General features: G+C 35.7%; 4 protein-coding genes and 1 pseudogene across 4 annotated transcripts; all 5 read right to left on the reverse strand.

The window, feature by feature from the left end:
- Positions 1-1106: 1106 nt before the first annotated feature.
- On the reverse strand, positions 1107-4591 carry LOC129900229 (uncharacterized CRM domain-containing protein At3g25440, chloroplastic). Its single transcript, XM_055975152.1, has 4 exons — positions 4254-4591; positions 3641-3965; positions 2239-2646; positions 1107-2147 (listed from the first exon to the last, which is right to left on the reverse strand). The coding sequence occupies exons 1-4, from the start codon at positions 4376-4378 to the stop codon at positions 1608-1610; spliced, it is 1398 nt and encodes a 465-aa protein (XP_055831127.1). The 5' UTR covers positions 4379-4591; the 3' UTR covers positions 1107-1607.
- A 316-nt stretch (positions 4592-4907) lies between these two features.
- On the reverse strand, positions 4908-5765 carry LOC129900230 (calmodulin-like protein 3). Its single transcript, XM_055975153.1, has one exon. It carries the CDS (start codon positions 5477-5479, stop codon positions 5030-5032), a length of 450 nt encoding a protein of 149 aa, XP_055831128.1. The 5' UTR covers positions 5480-5765; the 3' UTR covers positions 4908-5029.
- Positions 5766-9657: 3892 nt separating this feature from the next.
- LOC129901186 (uncharacterized) lies at positions 9658-10401 on the reverse strand. Its single transcript, XM_055976308.1, has one exon. The coding sequence runs from the start codon at positions 10290-10292 to the stop codon at positions 9822-9824; it is 471 nt and encodes a 156-aa protein (XP_055832283.1). The 5' UTR covers positions 10293-10401; the 3' UTR covers positions 9658-9821.
- Positions 10402-11389: 988 nt separating this feature from the next.
- LOC129900214 (serine carboxypeptidase 1-like) lies at positions 11390-14282 on the reverse strand (annotated as a pseudogene).
- Positions 14283-15384: 1102 nt separating this feature from the next.
- On the reverse strand, positions 15385-24795 carry LOC129899281 (serine carboxypeptidase-like 20). The gene is made up of 14 exons (XM_055974189.1): positions 24586-24795; positions 24347-24492; positions 23647-23723; positions 23448-23570; positions 18501-18603; positions 18382-18419; positions 18207-18308; positions 17797-17877; positions 17458-17700; positions 17073-17138; positions 16833-16954; positions 15916-16029; positions 15767-15812; positions 15385-15691 (listed from the first exon to the last, which is right to left on the reverse strand). The coding sequence occupies exons 1-14, from the start codon at positions 24735-24737 to the stop codon at positions 15608-15610; spliced, it is 1497 nt and encodes a 498-aa protein (XP_055830164.1). The 5' UTR covers positions 24738-24795; the 3' UTR covers positions 15385-15607.
- Positions 24796-27869: the final 3074 nt, after the last annotated feature.

The raw sequence follows: 27869 nt of genomic DNA on the forward strand, positions 1-27869 counted from the left end.
GAAGGCTTGAATTCTTGAAGTTCTTGAAGGCAATCCTTGTTGGAAATGGATTTGAAGGAGAAGAGAGGGGATTTCTAGGGCTTTTTAGAGAGAGGAATGGACTGAAAATAATGGTCCAAAACGTCCCAAGGCTAATGTATATATAATTTGGGGAAATGCCTAATTTGCCCTTTCTTCAAAAATCTGGAAAAACGGGCTAAAACACTTTTGAGGCTATAGTGGCGCGCCGCGCCACTGCAGCGCCAAGTCGAATATAGGCTTAAAACCTGCACATCTGATAGTGGCGCGTCGCGCCAAGGACCAAACTACTGATGTTGTTTTATGGCGCTATAGTGGCGCCTCGCGCCCTTACAGCGCCAAGCCTAAATTTTCTGGGTTCTAGAAAATAGGCTTAAAAACCCTGCACATCCAATAGTGGCGCGCCGCGCCAGGGAGCAAACTACTGAGGCTGGTTCCTGGCGCTATAGTGGCGCGTTGCGCCACTGCGGCGCCAAGCCCAGGTTTCCTGCAGTTACAACCCAGGCCTGAAATTCCTGCAGTGCTAGTTCGTCTTAAGGGTAGTCATAACTTTTGACTCTGAGCTCCAAAAATTACAATCTTGGCGGCGTTGGAAAGAAGACTCGAAGACCTTTAATTTAATGGGTCATGGGCCACCCAGATCGTCATATTTCAAAAGATATGGTCGTTAGAAGTCGACCCCTTATACGAACTCATTCTAAAACTTAGCCAAGACGAATTCTTTGGACTTAGGTTGGTTTTAGGGGTCCCTCATGATCCTAAATCACGTCCAACACTCTCCAATTTCTTAGGAATTGGTCCTAACTCATGCATGCACTTTACAATCATCTAGTACGATCCTATACGTACACGAAGAACGGTCCGAATCTTAGTGAAAAATTTTGGGGGTGTTACAACTTGTTCACGAACCAAACGAGCCCATAAAACTTTCCAAAGAAACATTTTCTTAGAGATGTTCTTTCGACATACTAAACACAGTTGAGAAAAAACAAAGAAATGGCAGTCATCAACTAGGTACTACATACATTTCTGAGAAACTACACACATTTTTGGAAAATAGTAAGCAGTTAAACGTTTGAAGTACGTGGTTTTAACTAAGCCATTGTAATTTATTAAAGTCACAGCGTAAATATCAGATATGAGTAAGTTTTTTCTTGCATAAACTCGTAAAGGTAAGAATTCTGTCAATAGCACCAGACTAGGACTGCTCAAACTATTGTGAACTTCCACTCTGGATTAGGGAAGAAAACAACCTTGGAAAACAATAATCCTATTGTCCAGGAGCCCCAGAATGAATTTGCTAATGTTTTGTAATCGTCTTTGTTCAGTAAAACAACTTTTGTCACATGTGTTCCTCTACCACACTCTGTCTGGGCTCTCGTTGAAGACAAGTTAACAGCTGTAACTGCACATTTTCGCCACTTCTGTGCTAAGAGTTCTATAGATAGGGACGAGAACTGAACCACAATGAGGAACATAGATAAAATTGCGGCTTCTTGCCTGCTGCAAACTGTTGACTATAACAGGCCAACCATCCCTCTCATTCAACAAAACTCGCTTAGAACTTTTGCTAACGAATAAACCACTTTTCATCTCTTGCGTTTCTTCAAAAGTGATGCAGCTTGCAGAATTATCCTATCGACCTCATCAAGACCTGGTGTGTCAACATCTTTACCTGGTGATTTCTCTTTCCTCGAGTTAGAAGATATTTGACGCAAATGCTCCTCAAAATTCTGTGCATCTCCATTGCTTTGCACTGGAAACTTTTCAAACACATCCAAATAAAGTGGTTCTTCAGTCTTATCTTCATGCTCTTCCTCGGAATCTGTCTCAAAAATATCTGAAAGATCTTCAGAATCTGAGCATATATCTGTATCTACCATGGAATCATTTTCTTCACCCTGTTCTTCATTTTCAACCATTATTCGTTTGAGCTTATCAGATGCTTCAATTTGCTGATCTGAACGGTGTTCGGGCCTAAATTTCTCAAAGCCATCCACTTGATTTTTGTCAGGAGCATCAGTTTCGTTTTCAGCTTGCAACCGAAGCAGCTCAAGATCTTGCTCCAGCCGTGGAATGTATCTCTCAACAGCTCTTAAGGAATCTCTGTATTTAGATTTATCTAAAGCCTGTATTAAGAGGCAATAACCAAAATAAGAACGCGAAGAAGTGGGGATCCACATAATAGCATATAAAAAAATTAGCAGACAGTAAGAGAACCTTTTTCCTAGAAAGAGTACTTCTTGGAGACATTATCTCGGTTGGTGGTTGAGAGTAATTCTTTCCCCTGTACATTATAATGGTGTCATCATCCTGGATATCAAGAACGATTCCACCACTTAATCTTGCAAGTTCTGCAGCAATTTCCTTAACCTCCTCAGGAGAGAATGTTTTCACCACCACTTTTAGAGTTTGGTGCTTCTTCCAATGCAAATGCATATTAAGGATCACACCCTGGTATATACCACGTCTTCCAACTGGTACATAATTCTTGCATTTCTCCCCCATTTTCAGGAAGTAGAAGTGTTCTTCTGGTGTCAATATTTCAGGGTCATGGGTAGCTTCCGATTGCTCCTTAGGCTCAACCTTCCTAAGAGCTTCAACAAGTCTCTCCTCTTTCTTCCGTGCCTAGAAAGATGAAAATTTACAATAGCTGAATACTTCAATTGTATTTACGAGTAGACATTAAGTTGGTGGCAGAAATCATCCATAATTGTGTTGGATCCCAAATCGCAAATAAAGTAATTATCCAAAGAGTGATTTGCTCTTTAGCATCTATTGACAAGTAAATAAGTGAAGAAACTTATGTCACAACTCACAACAAAAACAGTTCTAGATTTGCAAATGAGATCACAACCAGCACAACTGATACATCGTTTTGACATGATTTGATTGATACTTTTAGTCAATTAGGAAACACATAATTTCTAGGTTCAGAAATGGTAAGGGTAATACTTTCAGGAAACAAAAGATTAGAACAAGCATATCTAGATAACTAGTCCTTTCCCACACACTTGATCTTATCTAAAGTATATAAACAAAAAGACCCACAGTCTCTAGGAAGAAATGCAGATTTAACTGAAAACAAGAAAAAGTATAACCAAAAGATCTATATTGAAGATACCAACTAGTTGGGATCAAGGCTTATTTGTTCTTACACTTACATTAGATCCATATTTGTTAGGACATTCTTCTTAGGCACATTATAGACTTGAATGTCAATGCAGGGAAATATTATGAGTATTGGAATGAAATGATTCTGGATACAGTGAAATAGATATAGAAGAGTCAAATAGCCGACCTTAATTCAGTTGAGATTGAGGTATAGTTTATTGATTGATTCAAAGAAAATATACATGCTAAGACAATTTAAAGAGTAGTTATCAAAAGCAAAAGAGACTGGTATTTCAAACAGATTGAAGCTACCAAAACCTGTGGAGCATAAGTACTTCAAACATCATCTCTTTATTTATATAACCGTGGAGTCAGGTCAGCTTGCACATACCTCGACTAATTCCATGGGTAGTTTCTACCTCTCACCATCACATGTACCGGGTTACTTCAAACATCATCTTACAAAACTTCCACTAGGCTAAATGACATGCTAGAAGAAAAACATTACCTTCCTCAATTTGAAAAGGATTCTTTCTTCAGCCGTCATTCTTTGGTAGTCTTTTTTCTTCTTCCACCTGAAGAACTTCAACCACTTCACAACCTGTCTTTTGCCCTTCAGTTTCTTCCTCTTGATTTTATCTTCTTTAAACTCACCGGAACTATCTGCAACAGCATCATTCCCATCACCATTCAACGTTTCCCCTTCTCCAGCTTTGCCAGTCGTGCAGAAATACCGCCCCGAATTTACCAATCCAAGATCCCATTTTTGTAAAATTAAGCGTGGCCTAACTATGATTCCTCTCTCACAAACCTTGCATACTGCATTAAAGAGACTAATATATCATGAGATTAGCACAATCACTTCAAATTAAACAGTTACCACTGTATATTCATGGTTTATGCAGAAACAGATTCAAAATTTTAAGTAATTAGGACAGATTCCCCTATAGACGGGTAAAGTTGCTGCCGTGTGATAGAAGGCCACGAGTTCGAGCACCGGAAACAACTTCGAGCAGAAATGCTGCCTACAATAGATGCCCTTTACCGAACCCGAACCTAGTTGCCTCTAACATTCATTAGTTCAAAAACACATACATGAGAGAGAGAGAGAGAAATAGTACCTGGTTTGCTGGGGAAAGGAATGGGCTAAAACGGGCTGGAAGATGAAGGGGAAGTAGAAGAGATTTTGGAGCTGCCATGATTTGCAGAGCGTCGTCGCCGGAAAGAAGAAACCTCGCCGGAGCATTTTTCACACTTTCTGGTGGCCGACGGGAAACAAGTCTCCGGGACATTTAAATGGGTCTAAATTGAATACTTAGCAGATGGACTTGGGCTAGTATGGTCATCTTTGAAGGCCCAAACCATACACTCGTGCATCTTTTCACAAATAGCCAATTTCAGCTTTCTGTAATTGATAAACAGTCAATATCTTGGAGCTTTAAATTCCACACATGAAATTCTAAGACATTGTCGTAATATTTCACTGTAAAACTTGAAACTCCATGACAATGATTATTTTTAAAAGTAGGTTGGAAAGTGGTTAAATACTATTTCTAATAACCTTTTACACATAATTTGCTTACACTGGCATATTGTGCAACAAATATGGTTTTAGTAGTTGGGTGTGCTAAATTTAACGCACAAAAATATAACATGTTCAACTTGTTTATATGATATTCGTTAGTGATTTATTTTGAATACAGCTTCAATTAGCTTATCTAAAATTTAGGCTAATTTGAACCGACATATGTAATCATTGAAAAAACACAAGTACATGATCCAAGATTAAACAAATATGACATTTATTGCTTCTCAAAGGGTCACATACAAAAAAGGATATATACACAACTATATAACCTTTTCTTTTTCTTTCTTTCCTTTTTTCCTCTAATAACTTTCATGTCAATGAAAATCCACCGCCTTTCATCATTTGTCTAAATTCTTTAAAATCAACCATTCCATCACCATCCACGTCGACTTTCATGATCATCCTCTTACAATCTTCCAATGTTTTGCCTTGTTTCAATCCTAATGATCCCAAAACGGACCTCAATTCATCCACCGTTATATATCCATCACCATTTTGATCAAACACGTTGAAAGCTTCTCTCATATCTTCCTCTTCGTCCTTCTCGTCCATGATCGACTTGTACAATGTCCCAAATTCATCTACGTCGATATATCCATCTCCGTTTACGTCTATTTTTTCGATCATATGAACAAGTTCTTGTTCCTCAATGTGTATTCCCAAGCTTTGTAACGAGTCGTTGAGCTCCTTTTTTGTAATAGTTCCATCTCCATTACGATCAAACATTTGGAAAATTCTATGTAGCTCTACGGGGTCCATTTTCTTGGATTAAATTACAAAGAGAATGATATAAAATAAACCCTTGAAGGTTTTAGTATAAAAGGATTTGGGTTTGGGATTGATGATAAAAGAAAAATGGAAATGTGAGAGAAAATAACAAAGGTAAATAATATTTCTGAGAAAAGAGAAATATATGGCTAAGGGGTTTAAAAGGTGGAGGCAAATTAAGAGGGGTAGTTTGAGGGCACCCACTAATTTCGTGGAATCAATGATATTCTTTTTGAGGTATATATTCTTTTAAGATATAAAAATGGCTCCAAGATTCAAGAATATCTAATTCCACTTTTCTTGGTGACTTTATTTGTCATTCCTTATCAAATATTAGTCGTTTGATAAATTAGATTTTGTTTCAAAATATATTTGACGTTTTAAAAGATACATCTCGTTTAAATCTAACTTTATTGCTCCAATTTAGAAGAGTGTTAAATTTTTAGGAGATAGATAAATAAAACTCTAAACAATCGAAAAATAGATCATATGGACCAATTGTAGTACATTATTATCTATTGATTCTTGTACCTCGAGTATTGTATTGCTTTGTTGTAGTTTTCGTTATGTTATTTTTGTTTTGTTCTTTATTTTTTGTACTTCCGTTCCTTTTTTTTGTGATTGCTTTGGACTGTTTTTTTTTAGCCGAGGGTCTATCAAAAACAACCTCTCAAAAGACATAATATTAGGGATAAGATTTGCGTACATTCTACTCTCTTCAAATTTCACTTTGTAAGACTACACTGAATATAGTGTTGTATGGACCAACAGTAGCACAAATCATATCTTAAGGAAAAAATATACTCCCACCCGATGTTTATGTTCTTATTTTTTTAGTGATATGTTATTTTCGCTTTAATTTTTAACGGCTTAAGCTTAAATTGCTTAATTTGATATAAATATTGAGTACGAATAAATATTCAGTCATGCATATGACCCTTTGAGTGGGTGAGTTTGGCTGGCATCTCTTGAAAAGTGTAATTGTGGACCTCATGTCTGTAGACGTGAGGTGAGGAAGGGGTTTAGGATCACGTAAAATTTAGTGGTGTCTATACTATACTAGTACTAGCATATATCCAGCTAAATATAGGGTGGAGAAATTGATAGATTCAACAATAAAGTCGTAATAAGTGGCCTTTCAATCATTGTAGGGACTCTTAAATCTAATTTTGAGCTACTCCGTGGTTCGTGGCGGATGTGCTGCAAAGATTAAGGGGACCAGACAATGCCGTAGAGGTGGCAAATTTGGCCCATGAAACATGACCGGCCAAACTTCAACAAAGAGCAAAAAGAACACACTATCAGTTGTGTTGGTAGATATAGCAAGTGTACAGTGAATTAGTCGAGATGTGTATAAACTTACCACATATCACTGTTATCAAGAGAGGGTGTGTTGTTCATGCCTAACTGCTAAAGACGGTAAGAGGGTTGTGTCCTGGCATTACCTCATACAAATTAAGTACGTTTACCATAAACCAATTGTCTATCCTGTCCAACATGGGTTAAGGAACAAAAACCAGAAACATCAAACTTGTTAATCCAAAAACAGTTTTTGGAAATCTAATTCATTAACTAAGTTGATATTAAGGAGGGAAAGAGAGGAGAAAGTATCTAAGAGCAGCTACTGAATTCTGCATTCATCGTCCACTGCATTTCACTTGGTGTGGAAGTCATAAATAGAAAGGTAAATCTGATAGATACATTAGTTCCAATAATTAGACCATTGTTGACTTGTTTCCAATGCATACCAACTAAAAGATCTATCAAGCTTTGACCATCAATAAACAACTGGAATTGACAACTGGTCTGTTGCACAATGTAATTCTTATCGGAGACACAAATGTGATCAAACTGTGTGTTCCAAAATCTCGAAATGAAAGATCTAATTGCCAAGTATATAGGAATTAAAATCTCATTGCTTGAGAAAACAAAGATATGATTGGTTTCAGAAAGTGTGTGCTTGCTCCAATTATTCAGAAAAACAGAAAAAGAATCCAACACTACTGAAATGTATAAGCACCAGAACAAGATGCCAAGAAAATTGGAAACTCAATGAAAAATATGCACGCATAATACAAGTTGCTATGTTTAAAGGGGTGATGAGATGTGCCAGTGCAATTTTTTCTTGCAAGCTTGTGTTATATGATTGAGTGGATCATTGAGTTGACAAAATCCCGCAAAGAAGCTCACCTTTTTATTTCCCAATTCCACCTTTTTATCACCTGATCCTTTACACATGTTACTACTAAGGAGCTTTAGGTGAATGAACACTAAAAGGTGTTCCTTTGAAGACTTTCTGGCTACTGGAGTCGAATTTGCTAGTTCAAGCTTCTTGACCTAGTTTCCTGCTGAACTATGAAGTTTACATACTTCCAAGTAAGTCTAAGTGCCTTTATATTCGTGCTCTGAAGATATGAAAATCTAAGTTGTACCATGAAAATATGGTTCAGTGAAAAGGAGGCTGGTCTGATAGAAGTAATTAGAAGCATTTCAAAGGTGGATAGGCACAAGTACGAGTAAAGAAGGATTGGGAGGAAATACCAACATTCATTACTAAGAGAACTATGTAATGAACATATGGTAAAGTGAATGCATATAATGGTAATAGACAATGAGTAGAAGGATAGATATGCTTAATGCAATGAGAAACATGTTAAGGTTGATGCTCTCAAGTAGTAAGGTCTGCGTACACGCTACCCTTCCCAGACCCCAATAGTGGGATTACATTGGGTATGTGTTGTCGTTGTTGCTCTCAAGTAGTATTTCAAGAAAGTGGGCAGAGAGGCCAATATACATTAGTACTCTGAATCTCTGATTCAAGTTCAGAAAAAAGGGTGTTCCTATTTTTTGGTATAGGTCTTGTATACAGTGTCATGTTTTTGCACTTCACTTCATAAAATTATATTAGTTAACCAAAACAAAAACAAAAAAAAGTTCAGAAAGGAAATTTGATGCATGCCTATTTTGTGATAGTAAGGTATTGATGGATGCCTAACAGCAGAAACAGATATAGGTCTAAGCCAAATTGCAGAAGTGATGGAAATAATGGAGAATAATCAAAGAAAGCATACATCTAGAGACGATGCTCATAACCTCAAACAAACAGTAAACTGGAAGAATGTTAGGCAAGGTGAACAACTAATGGCTGCCTGCTAACCAGTTCTCAGAATGAGTTTAGTATAAACAGTAATACTCTGTTACCTTTCTTAAGCCTGTCGCATAAAATCTATTTATCTGGGATAGTTCCTTGTGCCTACGGTCCCAATTATAGTCCTAGCCCTCCCAAATATGAAAATTGGGTTTTTATTTAATCTCAGACATAGCATTACACGTCCTCCTGCTACGGACTGCGACTAGAATCCATGCAAACTGCAACAGGACAATGTCCTCATAATAGAATGAATTCATGTTGTTTTAGAAGGTCAGGGACATAATTTCATGCTTCTTAAGTCGACGTTGACCTGTATATAAGTCAGATGTTGGAAAGGGAAGTCCCCATAATATAAGCATTCTTTCAGTCACGTAATGCCTAAAGCATCCCTTTTTTCTTTGCTCTTCCGCAACCGGTACAGAAATAGGTTATTTTTCTACGTTGTTTACCTTAGTTACTGGTTTACTCAGTAATTAGTAGATTGTACTTTCATATAACTAAACATAATGAGTTCGTGTTGCTATGGAAAGTCAAGGACATAATCTACTCAGTAAATACTAGCTTATACATTACGATTAGTTAGAGGCACATCCAGTAGCACTCAATGTTTAGCTGCAGCTGACCGCGACAAATGCTCAAGAATTGTTGTTGCTTTTGAATGTCAGAACGCAATATACTCAATAAATAGCAGTACCATACAATATTTAGTTGCAGTAGAGCTGGTGACCAATGATCAAGAAAGGCGTATAATGTTTTCCACCTCTCACCAAATATAGGAAAAGCCTTATTTCTCAAGTCATTAATACATTTGTACAAAGACATAAATGTGAAAATTTTCAGGCTATGTGATTGCAGAGTAATCATAAGCTCACAACAACAATACCTCCATCACTAATTAGCTGGGACCGGCTATGTGAATCTTATATATCCATTCTGCTCTATCAAAACCAATTTCATTCTAGTACCAGTAAATTAACTTGTCTACATACCGCCAAAGACAGATAGATATTAGAGAAAATTCATGTAGGAATTCGGAAAGTATTCATTTAAAACGAACAAAGTTGTCAACTTTCAGACAATTTTGACAGAAATTGCCTATCAAGTACCATAAGTTCCAAATCTTATTAACTCAAAGCACTAAAATTCCAGTTCACAGAATAGAAAAATATTCATTTTCACCTTTTATGGGATATCCCATGGCTTAGGCTCAGGAATTGCTACAACCATTCCTTGAAGCTCCGGTGAGAGGACCACCTGACAACCAAGCCTAGAATGCTTGTTCAAAACCCTAGCTCTAGAGTTCCTCTTCAGCACGTACTGTTCATCGTAGGAAGCTTCTGGAAGCTTCTCGAGCCATTCTTGAGCAATGTGCACCTCACACTCGGAGGAGCACGCATCAATGTCTTCAAGACGATGAGAATCCGGATCGATTAACCCATGATTGGTTAGGGCTTTGAGCAGAGTTTGACCCGAGAGTCCAATAATCTCTCGTTTATGGCCCTCAGGGTCAATGGCGAAGAGCTTGACGATCCGATCGGCGACTTTGGCGGAGCCGGAACGGGATGAATATGAGGATGAAGATCGAGCAATTGAAAAAATCGAAGGGTTTCGTGCGATTCGTGAGGCGAATCTCTGCAGATTAGCGACGGCCATCTTCGAATGTTGCCAATTTTGGGGGAAATGAGTGTCCTCGACTCTACTAGTGTGGAAGGTGAAAACTCTTGTTTTTTAATTTATTTTAAAAATAATTATCGGGTTTGGATTGTTTGTATATACCTCGACTATTATCAACAGCAATAACTCTGTCAATTTAAGCTACAACATATGGAAAGGAATTTGTTGTTCTTTTCGTTTCAATTTATGTGACATATTTAACTAATTTATATGGCACAATTTGATTAGATGCAAATTCAAAAAATCAAAGGTATTTGAAATTTATAGTTCAAAATCAATTTTAAATATTTATATGTTCACTCATTAATAGTATTTTTGTAGGTAATTACATATTCATGTAAAAATAGACACCATAAAAAATTGCGTATCTACATAAAAAAGATATCACCAAAATATAGCACAAAATCTCATTTTCTTGCGGTCATGGAGTAGATCTTATTGCGGTCTTCGCCTTCTTTCTATCTAGCAAACCTAAGAAAGGAAAGGGACAAAATGTGGTAACCATGAATGTTGAGTAAACAAGTTGAAATTGTTTCTTCATCAAACCATGAGAACAATCTTTTTATAGAAATGGAAAAGGGTCAAAAGAACTATATTTCCTCTGTTCCATTTTAATTGTTATGATTTTTTTTGAGAGTCAAACTATATGAACTTTAAGATATATATTTTTATCATATTGATATGAAAAAAATTGTAACTTATAATATTTTTCTATAGTTTTTGAATATCTAAATTTTTACTTTATAATATTGAGTTAAAGTAATATAATTTAACTTTAAAAATTAGTCAAATTAACTTTACATGACAACTAAAATGGGACGGAGAGAGTATGAAATTGAACAGAAATACATTTATTGATGGTTTAATTTAAAAATATCTCCATCATTAATAGTTTGATTCAAAAAATGGCCCTTGGCTCGAAAATTACAATGTAGATAGATTACTTTTATACGTTAGTATATATTATAGAGTGTAGGAGATAAATACCGGAAAGAAATTGACAGAGAAATTATCATTTCTATTGCTGACAGGAATATATATCTTCAAATACACTGTAAAAATTTCAATATCCCCCTCCTTTTTTTTTCTCTTTTATGAAATAAGAAAAATGTATGTTGTATCTCTGAAATAATTGGGCTTAATGTCTACTAATTTTTAGTCTTCCTTCTCCATATTATCATATTTTCTCTCCTTCTAGCCAGCGATCGTAGAATTCCAACGCCTCTCGTGGTTTGTACTCTGGCACGATGTGTCCATCTCCATGAAGATTTTGAAAATCAATCAAATAAATCAAAGAAAAAATAGAAAACGAAAAATATTTTTTTGATATAGACATACCTTAATAGTCAAAAAAGTGAGGTTGTTGGCAAAACCTTGTATGAAGCTGCAGAAAAGATTTAAGCAATTAAAATGAATTTTACAGACTTGCAACACATTAGAGAAGTTAGGCATGAACAAGATTTAGAAGGTGATAACGAGAACATACCCTGCAACTTGTACGTTACTGCAAAAAAGATTTAAGTATTTAAAATGAATTTTACAGAATTGCAAAGACATAATTAGAGGAGTTAAACATGAACATAATTTAGAAGGTGAAAACGCGAACATACCCTTCAATTTGTTCTTTCGTATACCAAGACCTCCATTCATCCACGATCGGATATCCAAGTGAACTTGTCCATTTTTCTGAACCAGTGAATGGTACACACATATCGTGATCCCCACTGCAAGAAACAAATATGTGTCTTAGTCAATAGAATATACACGAAATATATATAGACGATCAGTTTTCTTTATAGGTGTTTTACATAATAATACACGAGTAATACAGAAGGACAGAAAAATGGATAGAAAGATGAAGTAAAGAGACTCAGTAATCAATTAAACCTGTATATGAGTGCCCGATATCCTTGAGTTGTGAGGTTTTTGTGATACGGAATCATGCTTCCAGCATCACTAGTGAACGTTATGTTGTTTGACCATAGCCGCCAGGAACCTATCACAGCTGTCTGTTGTACCACAAGATTGAACCATAAATTGATCACCATTTTTTTTTTGAGTAAAGGTAAATCAACATCTTTAAAGTTAGTACAAGATCAGTAAATTGTATCTTACTTGTTCAGCATGAATTGCTTTACGAACATCTTCATTATTTAGCCACACAGTAGCAATATGATCACTCTACATATTTCATTTCAGATTATGTCTCTCTTAAAGAGAATAAACAAAAGGAAAGAAAAAATCACGAGTGACTTATAATGCAAGGGACGTAGTTTGATTGATTGAGCGTCTCCGGCCAAGTTGGGAGAAGTCCTTCTCTTACTGGAGCTTTAAAAGGCCAAGCACGGCCAAACATTCTTTTTCTGATAGGAAAAGGCCTTTCTGTCTCACCTAGTTTACGAAAGCTCATTGGCAATCTTGAGTTATTAGTGATTACACTAGATACAATGTTGTGGTAACACGGTTCTAGAATATCATACTCGTTTAGACAGTCAACAATCTGCAATAGGAAGAAACAATCTGCAATAGGAAGAAAAGGTGAATTTGGACCATTAAAGCAGAACATGAATTGTTTGAATCAAGCATGACAGAATAACACCTTACCAGAGCAATTTTATATAGCATGTTTGTACAATTTTGGTTCGTTGATTTGTAGAAACTTCCATGGCATGCCACAGTGACTTCCTGAGCATAAAAAGAAACAATCAGAGACCAATTGCTAATATATTGGAGTGGTAAATGTATAAACATAGCTTAACATTCGTTTCGTAACATCTTTTTTGGCTGATTTGAATTCTAAAAAAGTTCAGAAGTCAAATGATTAAGCACTTCAAAAAATTAAACAAGAAGCAGCAAATACCTCGTATATTTCATCTGAAATAAGGCCCATACCATGTTGAAATGGAACAAGAGCATTATCATCTATTATCTCATCTGTCACGCCATTTCCCACCAAGTAACCCTGTGCAATAGAACATGTTAAAATCTTGAAATGTATATACCTTAAACATGGACAACTCAATGGAATTAGCTGCCTAAAGTCAATCGTTAAGTAAATAGCTCAACTATATTGAATAAAATCAGTATAACATGTGTTGCAAGTGCATCTCATGATAGATAAACTCAAAACTATTGAACAATATTGTTTAAACTTGTGAAAATAGAACAAACACAAACAAGAGTAGTTTGACTTATATATACTTAACTGATTAAATGAATAGTAAAAAAATAATCAGGCAAATGTGTTAGATTTGCTCTGTAGAGAAAATTAATAACTTTTGAGGCCTAAAATTTTGGTACATCTAAAACAAGTGCGGGTTGAGTCAGCCCTGACCTTAAAGTTGATGGTGGGCTTTACTCTAGCATCAATACCTAAAAAACATAAGTAGAAGAAGGTTAGTTTGTTTATTCCCCTGACCACCACCTATCAATACATGTTCATTTAAGATCCAGATTACCTTTTACTACTTCAGAAGCCAGAGTTGGCACGTATACTCCAGCATAAGACTCTCCACTTATACAAAATGGGTTCGTAAGGAACTCCGGGTAGATCTCAAATCACTAGCAAGAACATCATTTAGTAGAAATTATAAATGAGTTAGGATATAGCTAGCGTAAAACTAGTAAATTTATATAATGTTACCTTGAGGAGAAACGAATGGGTATCCGATGCAGTCTTTAAGTCTCCTGTCACATAGTCAGATTCATTTTTCGATAAGATAATCCAACACCAACAGGAGAATCCAGATATATTACACTGGAAACCTAAAAGAATCAAATCATAATGAGTGCCTAATAAACTTGCAAGCATATGATCAAAGCAGAATCAACACAAATAGTAACCTTGGACCAACTGTATGGATTGTTATGCAGAATAGGCAGGCCACCATTTGTCTTTCCTGACTCAAAATTAAAAGGTCCTGCAATGTATAGAACACAAGAATCAATCGTTACACGAATTGTTAACATTATTTTTTTACAAAATATAGACATTTGTAAAGGAATCAAGTCTTTATCATCTACTTTTCCTATTTTCATATCATTTTCAATTCAGAAAATGTCTTAACCATCAGAATGACTATTATGTTTTAAAAATATTTAAGTTTAACACTATTATGATGGTTCAATTCTTATTTTTTTAAAAAAATACAAAGTAGACCTCTTAATTGATTTACGACAACATCAATATGCATATCTTTTCAGAAGTAAAATTTTATTAATTGAAATTAACTACAAATATTATATCATACTATTTTTTATGAGAGAACAATAGTGATACAACTTGTAAGATTCATTCCATAAGTTGTACACACACGTAACACGGTAACTTATTTTGGGTCCCTTAATCAGATATACTTACTACCATATATACGGTTATTACCTATATTTTCAAAATATTACATATCTTACCACTAATTCAGGACTTTCTTACATTTACATACATATATATTTTGCTATCAGATTCACTAAAATAGAGAAAGAGGCGAGCGATATGGGGAGGGAGGCGAGCAAGATTTGTAATGTATCACAAATACATGTAAATCACACTCGATACATGTATCTGATGTGATTCACATGTGTTTGGGATACTAGATACATAGGAGAGTAGCGAACGAGATGGGAGAGAGGCGAGCGAGATTCATTATGTATCTCAGATACATGCGATTCCACTTGGATACAATATATCTAGAACAAATTACACGTAATTTTGACCCCATTATCTCGAGATACATATATCCCAAGTTACATGTGTCTGAACGTATCTGGATGCACCGAAATATGGTAAGATACATAATATTGCAAACTAAAGTGTATCTAAATAATTAGCTCCTAAAATAGTGGGATTTATGCAAGTTTCCCATTTCTTATTAGTTTTTACTGGGTTCAAAATTTAAAATATGGGTCCAAATTATTTTAAAGAGTTTAACGGATTCAGTGATAAGAACTAAAAGATCAAATCGGCCAAATTTATATCTTAGATCCATTTTTTCATAATAGTACACCGATCATCTCAAAATTCTAGACACGCCTTTTGGATACTTGTTGATGAGCTTAAATAAGTCTGGAGATGAATCATGAATACCGGAGAGAAATTAATATGAGCATGCCTCAACAGTCACAAGGTACATTGAATAACATACAAATAATAATTTCTTATTGCAGACTAGAATACATGGTAAAAATCCAATATCCTTCTCCTTTTTATTCTACTGTTAATAGTCATAGGGAAAAAGAAAAATCTCTGAATTAATTGGACTTAATGTCTACTAATTCAATCTTCCTTATTCATATTATCATATCTTCTCGCCCTCTAGCCAGCGGCTGTAGAACGCCAATGCCTCTTGCGGTTTGTACTCTGGCACGGTGTGTCCAGCTCCCTGAAGGTTTAGGAAATAAATCCATTAATTCAAAGGAAAAAACAAAGGATGAAAAATTTCTTGATATGAACACACCTTAACAGTCAGAAAAATGAGGTTGTTGTCATAACCTTGTAGGTAACTGCACAAAAGATTTCAGCATTTAAACATGGACTTTACAGAATTGGAACACATTAGAGAAGTTAAACATGAACAGGATTTAGAAGGTGAAAACGCAAACATACCCTGCAACTTGTTCATTCACATACCAAGGCCTCCACTCATCCACGATCGGATATCCAAGTGAACTTGTCCATTTTTGTGAGCCGGTGAATGGTACACACATATCATGATCCCCACTGCAAGAAACAAAGAAAAAATGAACATGATCGTTCTGATTATAGCATCAAAAAAGATCTCGGATAATTTCTGTGTGATCAGGTACATGTTCACTAACAACAGTTTCCTTAGGTAGCCTACTACATGAGTATAGTGGAAGAACATGTTATAGTAATAGTTGAAAAGTTACTTTGTTAGAGAAAATATCACATCGAAATTTAAATTTTGAAATGACATTGGATTCTTGAAAGCTATAAAGTAGTTTATAGAAAATCACATCCAACATTTTAAGACGTCACAAAATGGAAAGAGTGTCATATAAGTTGGGAGATAGGAGCAATTGCTACAGATCTACTAGAAGCGCATATCTAAACACTCATCTTTTTTGGTAGTGTGCCATGCTAATCATTGACAAGTCTTTACATTTACATAGCACAATTAAATTGGAGCATGAGAAACCATAGGTGATGTCAGATTCATATCATTTGAATGTTTGTTTCCATATCTCCCACAGTATGTTGTCATTTTCATGCAATAACGAGCATTATATCTACCTGCTATCTAGTAAGAGATAGTTGCAAACTTCAACTAGTGTTTTTATTTCATGACTAATGCGCACTTAACATGGGGGCCTATCGTATTCGAGAAACCAAGACGTTTTATAATCCCAATAAGTATGTGCTTTAGGCTTTTAGCCAATAGAATATACATGAAATGCACAAGGACAGCCAGTTTTCTCTGTAGGTGTTTTCATAATAATACACGAGTAATTCAAAGGGAAAAAAGCATAGAGAGAAATTAGAGACTTAGTAATCTATTGAACCTGAATATGATTGCCCGAAATCCCTGAGCTGTGAGGTTTTTGTGATACGGAATCATGCTTCCAGAGTCATGACTTAGGGATATTTTGTCTGTGCATAGCTCCCAGGGACCTATCACAGCTGTCTGTTGTACCATAGGATTGAACCATAAATCACCAGCTCTATTTTTTGTTTTGTTTTTTGAGTAAAGGTAAATCCATCATCTTTAAAGCTAGTATAAGATGAGAAAAAATTTATCTTACTTGTTCCGCATGAATTGCTTTACGAACATCTGCATTGTTGAGCCACACAGTAGCAACACGATCATCCTGCATAATTCATTTCAGATTATGTGTCTGTTAAAGATTAAACCGCCATGATGCTAAAAGAGTTAAGAGATAAGGCAATCCACTACATTAAAGAGGTCACAATAGGATAAAGTGAGGGTTCCAAAATAAGTAAGTCCCTGCGAAGCTTCAAAAGCAAGAAATGAATTCCTCAAAGAGGGAATAAAATAAGCTTGAAAGAACTTAAAATTTACAACATTTGGACTATATAATAAGTGCATAAGAATGGACATGTTTTGATATAAAATTAATTAAGTTGGGAATTCAATGGAGAACCATTAAGAAATCAAGAATGACTTACAGTGCAAGGGACTTCTAAATCATTGAGAATCTCCGGCCAAGTTGGGACACGTCCCTCTCTTACTGGAGCTTTAAAAGGCCATGCACGGCCAAACATTCTTTTTCTGACAGGAAGAGGCCTTTCTGTCTCACCTAGTTTACGAAAGCTCATTGGCAATCTTGAGTTAGCAGTGGTAATTACACTAGGTTCTTTGCTATGGTAACACGGTTCTAGAATGTCATAGACGTTTAGATCCTTAACTACCTGCAATAGGCGAAAAGTTGAATTTTGGTCAATAAAGCAGAGCAATGAATTGCTGTCTCGACAAAATGTATCAAGTATGACAGAGTAACATCTTACCTGATCAACTTTACTAAGCAAGTCTGAACAGTTCTTACTCTCTGGTTGGTAGAAATTTCCATGGCATGCAACAGTAACTTCCTGAGCATGAAAAAGAATAATCAGAGACCAGTTGCTAATAAACAAAGAGGCACTGATTAACAATTGTTTTGTAACATCATTTTTGTCGGATTAGAATGATCACTATCTACTGGCGATTTCATCTATGTTTGATAAGCCTTCTGATATATACCAGAAGCTAGTAAGGCTCCAATATGTGCTATGCTACAATAATTTGGAACGTGTCCCAATTAAAAGCATTAGAGGCTTCAAAGCATCATCTTTTGCCAGCTATGACTTCCAGAAATCAAAAAATGTTGAGAAATCAAATGATTCAAGCACTAAAAACTTAAGCAAGAAGAAGCAAATACCTCGTATAATTCATCTGAAATGAGGCCCATACCATGTTGAAATGGAACAAGAGCATTACCGTCTATTTTTTCATCCGACACGCCATTTCCCACCATGTAACCCTGTGCAATAGAACATAAAGTGTTTACAGCCCAGACTTCTTGTTAACACGTGAAAATCTTGAAATGTATATACCTTAAAGTTGATAGCGGGCGTTACTCCAGAATTAATACCTAAAAGACATAAGCAGAAAAAGGTTAGTTTGCTTAGCCCAACACACCAACCAATACATGTTCATTTAAGATCCAGATTACCTTTTACTACTTCGTAAGCCAGAGTTGGCACATATATTCCAGCATACGACTCTCCAGATATGTAAAATGGATTTGTGAGGAACTCCGGGTAGATCTCAAACCACTAGAGAGAGAGAATCATTTAGTAGAACCATGAATGAGTTAGAAGGACATAGAAATAAATGAGTTTTATTATCTGGAACAACTATAGAACTTAGAACTCCGCCGGGGTGAGCTGCTCACATTGCCAGTCCCAAGTCCCGAAGAAAGGAGTATTGCAGTAGATTGATTGCTAGCTGATATATTCTGACAGATTGTATGTATTTAGTTCCTAATATATAGATATTTAGTTTTCTTAATTATAGTCTAATTATACTCTTGTATTTTGTATATATAAACTGATGAGGTTAATGAAATAAATCAAGGGATTAATCTCTTTCATGGTATCAGCTATCTAGGGCACGATCCGACCTTCTTCATTCTTCTCGGATTCCTGCTGCCGCCACCCCTCTCCTCTCTCTCTTCCTCTCTTCTCAATCACCATGTCTAACTCCAAATCTTTCTTTCATCCTGCTCTTGCTATATCCAACATCAAGAACCATGTTCCTATCACTCTTGAGATGGAGAACGTACAATATTTCATATGGACGGAACTCTTTAAGATTCATGCAAGATCCCATCGGATAATTGATCATATTATTCCTCTGGCAGCCGGCACTGTGAAACGGCCTTAACAAGAGGAGGACAAAGAGTTGTGGTCCACCCTTGATGCCACCGCTCTCCAATGGCTCTACACTACTATCTCTCATGATCTTTTGTATACAATTCTTGAACCCAACACCACAGCGATAGAGGCTTGAAATTGCTTGTGTGACATATTTCAGGATAACAAACACTCTCTTGCTTTCACCCTTGAGTACGACTTCACTTATGTAGACATGGCAGATTTTCCGAATATCTCTGCCTATTGTCAATATCCTAAATCTCTGGCGGATCAACTAAAGAATGTTGGCTCTCCAGTCGCTAACAATCGACTAGTTCTTCAACTAGTCTCTAGCCTTACCGAGCCCTACCAAGGTGTGGCCACTCTTATTCGCCAACGTGACCCTTCACCTCAATTTTATCAAGACCGTTCGATGCTCACTCTTGAGGAGGCTGGCCATGCTAAGAAAGCGGCCCAAAGCTCTTTTGCTGCCTTAGTTGCTTTCTCATTCGCGGGTTCTCCTGATGTTCCTGATAATTCCTCTTCTAACCGCAATACTAATAGTGGGAAGAAGAACCATAATCGAAGCAATAATGGTGGAAAGTATCATGGCAATAATGGTGGTCGTGGAGGTAGCAAAGGAGCTGCCAGCAACGGCGGTAATACAGGCTGTGGTGGTCAGCTGGGAGGCGGCAACAATAGTGGCACTAGGCAGGAGTCAACGGGGCAGAATCCTCCGCCCTATTCTCCATGGGCTAGCAGGCAGCAGTGGTCGTGGATGGCATTATGGGGTCCTTGGGCTATACCATCGTGTTCATATATTTCAACTTCTTGGTCCCGACCTAATTATAGACAGCAGCAGCCACTACGAGCGGGTTCTTGGCCCCCGACCTCAGCAGGCCTACACGGCAGCCCCTACTCCTACGGATATTAAAGCCGCCATAAAGACTCTTGGGATCACTCTTCCGGATGTAAATTGGTACATGGACACCGGTGCCACTTTTCACATGACATCCACACAAGGTAACCTAATGTCTTATTTTAACAAGAGCAATAAACGTGGTATAATTATTGGTAATGGTCAATCAATTCCAATTCATGGCTATGGTCACACGACTTTGTCTTCCCCATGTCCTTTCTTGCACTTAAACAATGTCCTTCATGCCCCTCACCTAGTTAAACATTTGGTGTCCATCCACAAATTTACCACTGATAACTCTGTCTCTGTTAATTTTGATCCCTTTGTATTTTCTGTAAAGAATTTTCAGACGGGGAGGCTGGTAATGAGGTGTAACAGTCGGGGAGAGCTTTATCCAATCACTAATCCAATCACTTCACTATCTACTTTTACTGCTTTGACACCATCTCTGTGGCATCTTCGTTTGGATCACCCGAGAGCACCTGTGTTGAATTTCCTTAGGAAGAATAAATTGATTGATTTTAATCAAAGTAGAGATGTTCGTATTTGTCATTCTTGTCCTCTTGGAAAATATGTTAAGTTGTCATTTTATACTTCGAATTCTAGCACTCTTATGCCATTTGATATTATACATAGTGATCTTTGGACATCACCCATTTTGAGTTCCTCAGGTCATCGATATTATGTCTTGTTTATGGATGATTATACTAAATTCTTGTGGACGTTTTCTTTATCGCAAAAATCACAAATTTTTTCCATATTTTTAACTTTCAAGATATTTATTCGAACTCACTTTGAGTGGGACATTAAGAATATTCAATGTGATATTCAATGTCATGTCCTCACACATCTCCTCAAAACTGGAAAGCCAAAAGACAAATTCGTACGATTAATAACATTGTTCATACCTTATTGGCCCATGCTTCCCTTCCTCTTTACTTTTGGCATCATGCTTTGCAAATGGCAACTTACCTTCTCAACATCCTTCCTCATAAACAGGTAAACTATCAATCCCCTCTTCGCATTCTTTATCAGAACGATCCCTCTTATTCCCATCTTCGTATATTTGGATGTTTATGTTATCCTCTCATTCCCTCCACACTCATAAACAAACTTCAAACCCGGACAACCCCGTGTTTTTTTTTGGGATATCCATCACATCATCGTGGGTATAAATGCTTTGATTTGTCATCTCAAAAAATCATTATTAGCCATCACGTAATATTTGATGAGACGCATCCAAGTTATATACTTCTCAAAATCATATGTACCAATTTTTAGACGATGGACCCTCTCCCTATGTGGTTCATCATCTCACTACCTCCACAAACTCACAAGATCGCCACCTTTCTCTTATACCGCTGCCCATCCCACTGTGTCCAGCCAACGGATCTGCCCCCTTACCTGGGCAGATCGCTCCTTTACTACCTGCTGAGCCAACCCCAGCGTCTTCTTCCGCTCTCCTACCTAACTCTCCTCTTCCACCCACTCCTATCTCTCCCTCTAGTCTACCCACCGGTCTTGTTACTAGGAATCATCATGGGATCTATAACCCTAAGAGGTCCTTCAACCTTCTTACATCCGTCTCGAAGTCCCTTCTACCCCGTAACCCTGTGTCTGTTCTTTGTGACCCGAATTAGAAAATGGCTATGGATGATGAATATAATGCTCTTATTCAAAATAAGACATAGGACTTGGTACCCCGTCCTCCAAATGTTAATGTTATTCGGTGTATGTGGATTTTTGCTCATAAAGAAAAATCGGATGGTTCATTTGAGAGACATAAAGCTAGTCTTGTAGGTGATAGTAAAATCCAACAGGTTGGCGTGGATTGTGGTGAGACATTTAGTCCAGTTGTCAAACCGATGACTATTCGTACGGTTATTAGTTTGTCTCTCTCCAAAGCGTGGCCGATTCATCAACTTGACGTCAAAAATACTTTCTTACATGGCGAACTCAAGGAGACTGTTTACATGTATCAACCTTTGGGCTATCACGATCCTGATAGACCCAATCATGTGTGTTTGCTGAAGAAATCTTTTTATGGGCTGAAACAAGCTCCGCAGGCTTGGTATAAGCGATTTACTGTTTATGTCCATACCTTTGGGTTTTCTCACAATAAGACCGATTATTCTTTGTTTTATTATCATCGAGGTGCTTCTATGGCTTATCTTTTATTATATGTCGATGATATTATTTTAACTGCTTTCTCTGATGCTCTCCGCCGGTCTATCATATCGCTTCTTAGCTCTGAATTTGCTATGAACGATTTGGGCTAGTTGAGCTATTTCTTGGGCATTGCTGTCACTCGTCATACAGACGGTTTATTTTTATCTCAAAAGAAGTATGCGGCTGAGATCATTGACCGAGCTGGCATGTCATCGTGTAAGCCATCTCTTACTTAGGTTGCTCTAGAATTGAAGCTCGAGGCTACTACGAGCATACCATTTAAAGACCCATCTCTTTATCGGAGTCTTGCAGGGGCACTGCAATACCTCACGTTCATGAGATCGGATATTATTTATGTTGTGCAATAGGTATGCTTATTCATGCATGACCCACTGGATGAGCATATGTACACTCTCAAGCGCATCGTGCACTACCTATAATGTACTTTGGATTATGGTCTTCACCTTTATCCCTCTTCCACAACCACTCTTGTCTCGTATACTGATGTTGATTGGGGTGGGTGCCTCGATACACAGCGTTCGACGTCAAGTTATTGTGTCTTTATGGGTGATAACTTGATCTCATGGTCCTCCAAACGTCAAGCTACTTTGTCCTGTTCGAGTGCAGAGATAGAATATCTAGGAGTTGCCAATGTGGTTTCTGAGTCATTTGGTTGCGAAACTTGCTTTTGGAACCTCATTGTCCTATTCCACAGGCTACTTTGATTTACTGTGAAAATGTTAGTGCCATATATCTGGCTAGTAATCTGGTTCAGCATCAACACACTAAGCACATTGAGATGGATATATATTTTGTACGGGAAAAGGTGGCTCGTGGCTAAGTTTGAGTGTTACATGTCTCCTCTCGTTATCAGATTGCAGATATCTTCACCAAAGGCCTTCCGTTGGTGTTATTTGAGGATTTTGGGGACAGGCATTCGACGACCTCCCACTTCGACTACGGGGGTGTGTTAGAATATATGAAAATATATTCTGACAGATTATATATATTTAGTTCCCAATATATAGATATTTAGTTTCCTTAATTATAGCTTAATTATATTCTTGTATTTTGTGTATATAAACTAATGAGGTTAATGAAATAAATCAAGGGATTAATCTCTTTCACTAGCGTAAAACTAGTAAATTTAACTATCGAATCAAGTTAATGTAGTTACCTTGAGGAGAAACGAGTGGCTATCAGATGCAGTCTTTAAGTCTCCTGTCTCGTAGTCAGATTTATTTCCCGAGTAAGATAATCCAACACCAACAGGAGAGTCCAGATATATTACACTAGAAACCTGGAAGAATCAAATCATAATGAGTGGCTAATGAAATGCAAGCATATGATCAAGTAGAATTAACACAAATAATAACCTTGGTCCAACTGTATGGATTGTTATACAGAGAAGGCAGGCTACCACTTGGCTTTCCCAACTCAAAATTAAAAGGCCCTGCAATGTAAAGATATACCTTTCCTTATTAAAGAACACAAGAAATATGGTAAAAGAGATCCTATGCTTACGATGAACAAGAATTAGCAACTGCATCTCTATGGACTACATTTCCAATTAACATCTTTTACTTTTAACCATCCCCACGTTAGCATGGTTTAGGAAGACTCTCACCGTAGCCTAAGGGGTGTGATATAGACAACAACAACAACATACCCAGTGAAATCCCACTGGGTGGGGTCTAGAGAGGGTAAGTGTACGGATACCTTACAACTATCTCATGAAGATAGAGAGACTGTTTTCGAAAGACCCCAACTCAAGTGTATCAAACCCAAGTAAAAGAGGAAGTATTTACTCTAATACAAACATTAGTAGTTGCTTCCTTAAAAGTGGGACTACTAATATGAAGAGTAAGCTAAGGGATGTTATCAACTAAAACATATTAAAATACACTAATAATGTAAAGATTCTTTACCCTAAAGATTAAACAATTCTATGTTTGCAACAACATTAAAAACAGCGGCGGAGACAGAATTTTCACAAAGGGAATCTTCATTTACTATATGTACGTAAAGGGAATTTAACCTCGTACATACAATGTAATTTTCCGACATTTGGCTTACCATGCTCATAGACAAATCCATCAAAGCTTGAGCAGCCAGGTCCACCATTGAGCCAAAGAACGACAGGATCCTTTGATGGGTTTCTTTCAGATTCAACAAAGTAGTAATACAAATTCTTGCCATGACTTTCATCTATATTAACATACCTGACAACCCATTTCAAGAAACATTCAGAAAAGTAGAAAAATCATTATAAAGATTTACATCTTTTTCTCAAAAAACACAAAAATAATACAAACCCAGCATAATGCTTTGAGTGAAAAGTGCCATTGAAGCCAGGGAGTTGAGTTACCAGTGCACTCTGAGGTGCCCCTTCTGTTACCAAAAACAAAAAAGCATAGAAACTAATTAACAGTATATTATAGTGTAAAATAAAGTTTTTTCTTTCCATGTTTGGTAATATCAAGATTCTGATTCTTTGATGGATTTTTTATAGTTTGAGAAAATAATTAAAGTGTAGCAACATACTAATAACTAGTTCATTAATTTTTGCTTATAAGGCCAGATTGGGAGAAAGTGACAGAAAATAAGTTTTTCAAAATACAGAAAATTAGTTATTATCTCACCGTTATATACTTCTTTTTTCTTTTATACCAAATTGGTATCACTTAAAAATAATTGAAATATCTTACCAAAAAATAATAATAATAATTGAACTCACTTAATTATTGGTATGAATTTATTAACGCTTAAATACTCTGTTATTTAATCATTCTTATTGTTAATATTTTATGCGATTAGTTATTGTATCACTTCATATATATTATTCGGTTTTGAAATAGAGCTAGAATTTTAAGTTTATAAGTTTTGAATTTTAGAAAACACAAAAAATAAATTTTATATATATGGAACAAAGCTCCTAACCTATAAGAAAAATCGTAATTCCGCCCCTATTCTTTTCGGTTCAAGAACTCCCATATTTTCTTTACCCCTCCTGACTCCCACCCAAAGGCCAAACCCAACCCAACTTAAAAATATAAAAAAATAAAATCAATCTCTAGCAATAATTAAGTAGTCTTTTCACTGAAACATTATCTGTTATATTTATAATCTAATAATATTAAGGAGTAATTGAGTAGTGTTCTTTTTGATACCATCAGAATGTGTGTATATATATATATATATATACACTCCTATGCTATCAAGCAGTAAACGCGAATTAACAGTTAAAAACATAGGGTTTTCAAAGTAAGGGAATATGAAAGTAAATGGGTAGTTGTTTGTAAATAGTTTTCCTTATGGATGCAAGTGTTCTTTTTCCTCTTTTTTTTTCCAACTAAGTCAGGTTTGAAGAAATTAAAAAAATAAGTAATGTAATTTTTTAAAATTAACGAATCATTTTTAAAATAAAAAAATCAATTCTCATTTTTTTAATTCAATAAATAAAAAAAAATTAACCAATAAAATAAACTAAATATGCATCATTTTATTAGACAGTGAGATAACTTGCTTTAATATCAATTGTTATAAACTCGAAAAAAAGAAGAAGGATTGAGCTCAAAATATCAGTCTTATTTTTGGGGAGAGTTTTTTTTTAACTTTTGCTATTTACTTAAGATTCTTTCCAACTAAGAAAAAATTCGATTGATTTGAATACAAACAAACACACGAAAAAATGGTCCAACTAGTTAGTGCTCAAACGGAAAGAAACAAAATTTCTCCAATAGTACGAATTTACGTGAATTTAATAATTTTAATATAAATTATATATTTATATATAAAATTTTATTAAAATTTTAATAATTATTATATATAAATTTACAAATTCAAAAAATTATGAATTCAACACTAAAATCTTAAAATTAAATCTATAAAATTTAAATTCTAAACATTTTTTTTATTTATAAATAAGTGTATGTGAGGTTGATGAATGCTATTAATGGACTTGACTTGCACATCAATAATCAAGCATCATTTATCATGTGTTCAAAATGTTAAAATTGGTCCCAAAAGATAGATAGTGGTCATACCCAAAAGGAATGGCAACTTGGGACATCCAATAAAACAAGAATAACAATAAAGAACCACTAAATAAACCGCACATACAAAAAAAGAAAATTAAGCGATATGACAAATTTTATTATTATATTATGTATTTGGGATATAATTTAAAAATAATTACGGCTCGCAGCAAATATAACTATCTATTTACGCGGTATGACAAAACTCGCTTACCAGATTTACAAATATATATGTATATCAATTATCATTATGCAATTTTTTGATATATATATAATTCGACAGATATACAAATTCAATTCGCCCCTCTCCTCCTTTTCTCGATCTCACTCGCCTCTCTCCTCCCTCTCTCGATCTCGCTCGCCTCTCTCTTCCTCTCTCTCAGTCTCGTTTGCCAGATATAAAAATACATATGTATACCAGTTACATATGTAAAAAAATTTGACAAAATGTACATATACAATTCGACAGATATACATATACAATTCGCCTCTCGCTCACCTCTCTCCTCCTCTCTTTCAATCTCGCTTGTCGAATATACAAATACATATGTATACCAGTATTTATATATTTTGATATATAAATAATTCTTGGGTATAACATTTGTATAGTTCGCTTTAACATTTGTATAATGAGAAATTTTATGTTTGACGTTATAAGTAATTAGGAAAATTATACTCATATGAAGTAATTATGCTTAAAATATTTGTCATATCTAAAAATTCTCACACAAAAAACATGCGGAATACATCGACCACTCCTTAAAACTTATCTGTAAATTTATTGGATATTTTAATTGAACGTTTTGCCATGAAAATAAAAGAAAGAAATTCACTTAATTTGAAATTTTCAAATCTAAAATTATATCTGATCATATTTTTTGTAATAAATATTTAAAATTTTTATAATTATTATATATAAATTTACAAATTCAAAAAATTATGAATTCAACACTAAAATCTACAAATTTAAATTCTAAACATTTTTTTTTTGATAAATAAGTGTGTATGAGGTTGATGAATGCTATTAATGGACAACTTGCACATCAATAATCAAGCATCATTAATCATGTGTTCAAAATGTTATAATTGGTCCCAAAAGATAGATAGAGGACATACCCAAAAGAAGGGCAACAGAAAGTTAATGGAAATCTCATGCCACAAGTTGGGACATCCAATAAAACAAGAATAACAATAAAGAACCACTAAATAAACCGCACATATAAAAAAGAGAAAATTACGCGATATGATAAATTTTATTATTATATTATGTATTTGGGGTATAGTTTAAAAATAATTACGGCTCGCAGCAAATATAACTATCTATTTACGTGGTAGGACAAAACTCGCTTGTCAGATATACAAATATATATGTATATCAGTTACTATTATATAATTTTTTTGATATATATATATATATAATTCGACAGATATACATATACAATTCGCCTCTCTCCCCCCTTTCTCGATCTCACTCGCCTTTCTCCTCCCTCTCTCGATCTCGCTCGCCTCTCTCTTCCTCTCTCTCAATCTCGTTTGCCAGATATAAAAATACATATGTATAA

The sequence above is a fragment of the Solanum dulcamara genome, chromosome 8 (assembly GCF_947179165.1).
Source record: "Solanum dulcamara chromosome 8, daSolDulc1.2, whole genome shotgun sequence".
Lineage (NCBI taxonomy): Eukaryota > Viridiplantae > Streptophyta > Magnoliopsida > Solanales > Solanaceae > Solanum > Solanum dulcamara.